This window comes from Sphaerodactylus townsendi, linkage group LG04, assembly GCF_021028975.2.
Source record: "Sphaerodactylus townsendi isolate TG3544 linkage group LG04, MPM_Stown_v2.3, whole genome shotgun sequence".
NCBI lineage: Eukaryota > Metazoa > Chordata > Lepidosauria > Squamata > Sphaerodactylidae > Sphaerodactylus > Sphaerodactylus townsendi.
Genome location: NC_059428.1, coordinates 154896352 through 154902386, shown reverse-complemented (window position 1 = coordinate 154902386; position 6035 = coordinate 154896352). Strand labels below are relative to the sequence as shown.

Below are 6035 nucleotides of genomic sequence, written 5' to 3'. Positions count from 1 at the left end.
CTATTCCAGCATAAACCTTAAAGACTATTCCAGTATAAACTCTTAGAGTCCGCTCCCACTTCCTAAGATGCAATGTCAGAAAACCACTCTTTCACATTTTTACACAGAATATTAAGAAGGGGAGAACTCCGAAGGAAAAGAACTGAGCAGATGACATGTTCAAGTTCCTAATGGCAGAGACCACGAGGACACACAGAGATGGGGGCAGGCTGTCTGTCTCTGGGCACCTGCCCACTTGTGTTCAGCTTTGTCCGTCAATAAAGTAAAAGCAAAATACAACATTGCAAAGACGCCATAAAAAACTCCAGCGGAACATTTACGAAATGGCAAAAAAAAAGAGAATAAAGATACAAAGAAATGGATACCGTGGAAAAACTTCATTACATATACAGATACAGATATAAGATGTAAAAATGTATACGATAGAAATATTATAAAATAGAACAATTATTACTAGATTCCAGCTGTTAACAGAGAAGTGAGCAAATGGTGAACAGCAGGGAAAAACAAAACTAGTGGAAAGAATGGTATGATAAAGAGTAAGGTAAAGCAATGCAATACAGGATTCTCCAGAACTAGAAGGAAAGAGAGAAAATAACAGGAATGAGTCGAAGGGGAAGTCCCCTATGTGTTTTATGTGGGAATTGTGGGGTAGTATAAGTCACTAGGGTGTTAAGTGTTTAGAGATTAAGATAAGCACCACAGGTGCAAGAGTCAATGTTGACTTAAATGTGATATTAGAACTATAGAGGAAAATTATAGGGTGTAGATATAAGGATTCACACACAACATACTGGGTGTTGGACCATCTCTGTCTCTGTTAGGTTTGGTTGTGTATGTTTGATGTATAACTAATGTTTAAAATAGTTGTGTGTTTTGTAAATATGGTTGGACGAAAAGGCATAAATAAAGATTTTTTTTTTTAAACCTCCAGCGGTATCTCATCCTAAGAGTACAGCAGGGAATAACTTTTGGGGTAGAAAATGTTGACAGGGAGAAATTTTTCTCTCTTTCTCACAATACTAGAACCAGGGGGCATTCATTGAAAATGCTGGGGGGAAGAATTAGGACTAATAAAAGGAAACACTTCTTCACGCAATGTGTGATTGGTGTTTGGAATATGTTGCCACAGGAGGTGGTGATGGCCACTAACCTGGATAGCTTTAAAAGGGGCTTGGACAGATTTATGGAGGAGAAGTCGATTTATGGCTACCAATCTTGATCCTCTTTGAGCTGAGATGGCAAATGCCTTAACAGTCCAGGTGCTCGGGAGCAACAGCCGCAGAAGGCCATTGCTTTCACATCCTGCAGGTGAGCTCCCAAAGGCACCTGATGGGCCACTGCGAGTAGCAGAGAGCTGGACTAGATGGACTCTGGTCTGATCCAGCTGGCTTGTTCTTATGTTCTTATGTTCTTAACTCCATAAAGCCCTCCCCCGCAAAGAACCCCATTTTTCTCCAGGGGAAACTGACGCTGGTCCTCTGGAAATCGACGGTAATAGCAGGGGGGTCTCCAGGCGGCACCTGGAGGCTGGCAACGCATCCGAAAGGGACGGCTGGAGGTCGCACTGCACTCTCCATGGCAACATCATCAGAAGAGTGGCCCTCTTTGTCTGCTCCGTTTTGGCATTTGCTTGCCTATTCCCCCCCTCCCCCCCCCCCAGGAACGCAATCCTTTCCTTCCTTCCCCACTAGAGCATGTTTGTCTCCACTGTTTCCCCTCCTTCCCCTCCGGCGGTCCTAAGGAGCATCTTTCGCACGGCGCATGCGTGCTGCATCCTTTCAGCCTCGTTCTTTCTTGGGTACCAGCGGGGCAGAGATGCGGTGAAAGAAGCGCCTCTGTCCTAGTGCTGTTGAAAACAAACAATACTGACGTGGGTGGTCCGGCTCTTCTCCCTCTCTCCCCCCCTTCTCCCTCCAACTGGGATGGACTGAGAGGAGGGGACCCCCCCCTACCCAATTCCCCCCTGCAGAAGCCAGAGCTCAGAGCTCAGCGGCTGTGGGCGCTTCAGCATGGAACTGAAGAGATCCATCTCGGCCAGCATGGAGGCGGAAAAACCTCTCCGGCGCTACGGGGCAGTCGACGAGACGGAATGGAAGGCCGACGGGCTGGGGAGAAGTGAGTAATTTTGCTTCTGGCTTGGGCAGGAATTGCTCTTTGGTGGGGGGGGGGGTTGCAGGGGGTGGTGAGGAGGAGGGGAATCTGGGAGGGGGCCTCCCTTCCCTTCAGATCTTTGCATCAGCACTTTGGAAAGGGTTGCCTGGTGCCCAGACGCACAGGAAGAGATGGCACACAGCGACACGGAGAGGCGACCGTGTTGTGGCCCCTCCTGAACAAAAAAGGGAGCCCCCCCCCCCCGGCCCTTTCTGCGACCCTCTCTGCTGTCTCAGTTAAAAGTGTACCAAGGCGCAAATGAAGATAGCCCTCTGTTGACATACGGTTGGAGGCGGCAGAGAATTGGGGAAGGGAGACATCTGTCCTTTGACATCTGACATCTCAAAAGCGTGCGGCCTGGGCCCAGCATGGACAGACCTGGGTCCAAGCGATAAGAAGGTGGGGGCTATTGATCTCATAGTTTCTCGCTGTGCCAAGTGTGTGTGTGTTTGGGGGGGGGGGGGATCTGAAACTGTGCAACAGTGCGACAGACCTTGCCAAACTGGCCAGCTTAACAAAGGCTCCTGGGTGCCAGAACCAATTGTAAATACAAGCTTTCCGCGCTCCGCCCTGGGCATGCAAGCAGGGGCGACGGCCGCTCCAAAATTGCCAATGAACAAGGCGCCATCCCACCCCCTCCCCTCTGTAGCTGCTGATTCGAGCAAAATGCAGCACTTTATTCTAAACGCAGCACTTTATTATCTTCATCGGGGCGGGGAAGAGGAATCAACTTCGCAGGAGTCGCCCAGACATTCTCCGCTGCTTTCTTCGGTGAATCAAAATGTGCCCAGAATTCCTTTCAAAGATGGTTCCGAGGGTGGACTCTATGAAGGGGTCTGAGGAGAGGCGGGACTTCACAGTTGTCAAACTCGCGCCCCTCCGGATGTTATGGACTACAGTTCCCATCATCCCCTGCCAGCTGGCAGGGGATGATGAGAACTGTAGTCCATAACATCCGGAGGGCCACAAGTTTGACAACTGTGGCATAATGCCATAGAATCCACCGTCCAAAGCGGCTGGTTTCTTCAGGCGAGTGGATCTCTGTCACCTAGAGGTCAGTTGTAACAGTGGGCGATCTCCAGCCACCAACTGGAGGGTGGCAACTGTAAACACAGACACAAACCAGAAGAAGAAGAGGAGGAGGAGTTTGGATTCATATCCCCCCATTCTCTCCTGTAAGGGGCTTACAAGCTCCTTTCCCTTCCTCTCCCCACAACAGACACCTGGTTCGGTAGGTGGGGCTGAGAGAGTTCCGAAGAACTGCGACTAGCCCAGGGTCACCCAGCAGGAACGTAGGAGCGTAGAAACAAATCCGGTTCACCAGATAGGCTTCTGCCACTCAGGTGGAGGAGTGGGGAATCAAACCCGGTTCTCCAGATTAGAATCCACCAGCTCTTAACCACTACACCCCGCTGGCTCTAGCTGTGTCTGGGTTTTTCAGCCTTGTCCCACAACCATGCAAATCACCCTCACCTCACCCCTTCTGGAAACAGCAACCACACAGCAACCTGCTCAAAAGGAAAAATGCATCGTACCCCCCCATTCGTCCAGCTCCTTGAAAAAGGAGGAATTATGGCATTGAAATTTGCACCTATAGAACGTTCTCCTCTGAAGACTACTTGGAACCGGGACTATTGGAACCCTCCAACTACTTTGTGGCATCTCTTAGCATTTTGCAATTAGCTTTGCATCACTGGCAGCCCCCTGCTACATTTTCTCAAAATTCAACATGTACCGAAAGGCTCAACAAACAAACAAACAACCTCTCACAATTTGACCGCACTGCTATTTATCTATTTAGGTTTTATAGGCATGTGGGATAGTGTACTGGTTAAGAGCAGGTGGATTCTAATCTGGAGAACTGGGTTCGATTCCCCACTCCTCCTGCGTGGCGGAGGCTTATCTGGTGAACCAGGCGTGTTTCCCCACTCCTACCTTCCTGCTGGGTGACCTGGGGCTAGTCATAGTTCTCTCCGGACTCTCTCAGCCCCACCTACCTCACTTTAAGGTGTCTGTTGTGGGGAGAGGAAGCGTGTAGGCCACCTTGAGTCTCCTGACAGGAGAGAAAGGTGGGGTATAAATCCTCTTCTTACTTCCACTTCTTTGCAACTGCATCCCAGGAAGTCTCGATTCGGCTGAGGATCTCCCCCAGCCAACCAGCTGCTAAGATGCAGCTTAGGTCAGTGATGGCGAACCTTTTTGAGACCGAGTGCCCAAACTGAACCCTAAAACCCACTTATTTATCGCACAGTGCCAACATGGCAATTTAACCTAAATACTGAGGTTTTATGTATTGTCGAAGGCTTTCATGGCCGGAATCACTTGGGTGCTGTGTGGTTTCCGGGCAGTATGGCCGAGTTCTAGCAGCATTCTCTCCTGACGTTTCGCCTGCATCTGTGGCTGGCATCTTCAGAGGATCTGATGTTGGGAAAGCAAGTACATGCTTTTTCAACATCCATTTGCTTTCCCAACATCAGATCCTCTGAAGATGCCAGCCACAGATGCAGGCGAAACGTCAGGAGAGAATGCTACTAGAACATGGCCATACAGCCCGGAAACCACACAGCACCCAACTGAGGTTTTAGTTTAGAAAAAATGGTTGGCTCTGAGGCATGCATTACTCGGGAGTAAACTTGGTGGTAGTTGTTGGCTTTACTCAGAAGCAAGCCACATTGCCAGCAACCGAGCTTACTCCCAGGTAAAGGATCACACTTTAGTTCTTTGCATGAAAATCAGTGGAGTTTAACAGCACTTAACAGGGTTACCTATACTGCTTCCCCAAAACTAGGTCTTAGATTTAATGCTAAGAATCGAGCCCAGCGGCCCAGGCATGCCTAGATGTTTGGGGGGGGGCGTTTCCCCCCCCCCACATGATGAACTCTGCTTGTGCGTGCCCACAGAGAGGGCTCTGAGTGCCACCTCTGGCACCCATGCCATAGGTTCGCCATCACTGGCTTAGGTGAACACCAGTGGATTTTGGGCACCTGAACTTCAGCTGCCTAGTTAATCTCCACAACCGGCAGCTGTAGAAGGGAACAGCTGCTCTCTCCACACAGGTTGTAGAAGAGATTAATCATACCTAGCCATTCATTCCCCTGGGCTGTTACCTGAGCTTAACTTCCTGACTTCAAAGAAAATAAGTCCATGTAACTGTGTGTAGAACTACAGCCATATTTTTTTTTAAGTCTTGTTATTTTATTAGGGTGCAGTAGCTTCTGGTGCTCCCTCCCAACCCCAGGGGGGAAAAAAGTCCTGTTGTGTGTGACGGCATCATGCACAAACCATGTGTGAATTTCACAGGCAAGATCTAAGACAGAATGTGGGCAAGAATACAGCCTGCAAAACCCCTGTGGAGTTTGCCTCCTGTTGCAATGTGCATTCTTGATGTTAAAAAAATAGATTTAAAAAAAAAGCAATTTCCTACGATGTGTTACCAATGTTCCAATTCACTACAGGATGTGCCAGTCACGTGGAATGCCAGAATGCACAGAGCATGGAACTTCAGTGCCCCTGCATGCACGATTGGTGGGCATGCACACAAGAAAAAATGCGCACTTATCCCACACTAAAATATTTTACTTTTGGAAAGGCTGAGGTTGGCAGCTGAACCCCACATAACAACAAATGTGCGATGTATTGTCGAAGGCTTTCACGGCTGGATTCAACTGGTTGTGGTGGGTTTTCCGGGCTGTGTGGCCGTGGTCTGGTGGATCTTGTTCCTAACGTTTCGCCTATATCTGTGACTGGCATCTTCAGAGGTGTATCACAGAAGAAAGGCTGTTACACACTGTGATACACCCTCTGTGATACACCTCTGAAGATGCCAGCCACAGATGCAGGTGAAACGTTAGGAACAAGATCCACCAGACCACGGCCACACA

The 6035-nt window shown here is 49.1% G+C and overlaps 1 protein-coding gene across 1 annotated transcript in view; it reads left to right on the top strand.

The window, feature by feature from the left end:
• The first annotated feature begins 1784 nt into the window (after positions 1–1784).
• The window catches only part of BMERB1 (bMERB domain containing 1), a 30281-nt gene continuing 26030 nt past the window's right edge, over positions 1785–6035 (top strand). The window contains exon 1 of the mRNA XM_048495300.1: positions 1785–2118. Coding sequence (XP_048351257.1) covers positions 2013–2118 — 106 coding nt within the window. The 5' untranslated portion in view covers positions 1785–2012. The remainder of the gene's footprint in view (positions 2119–6035) is intronic.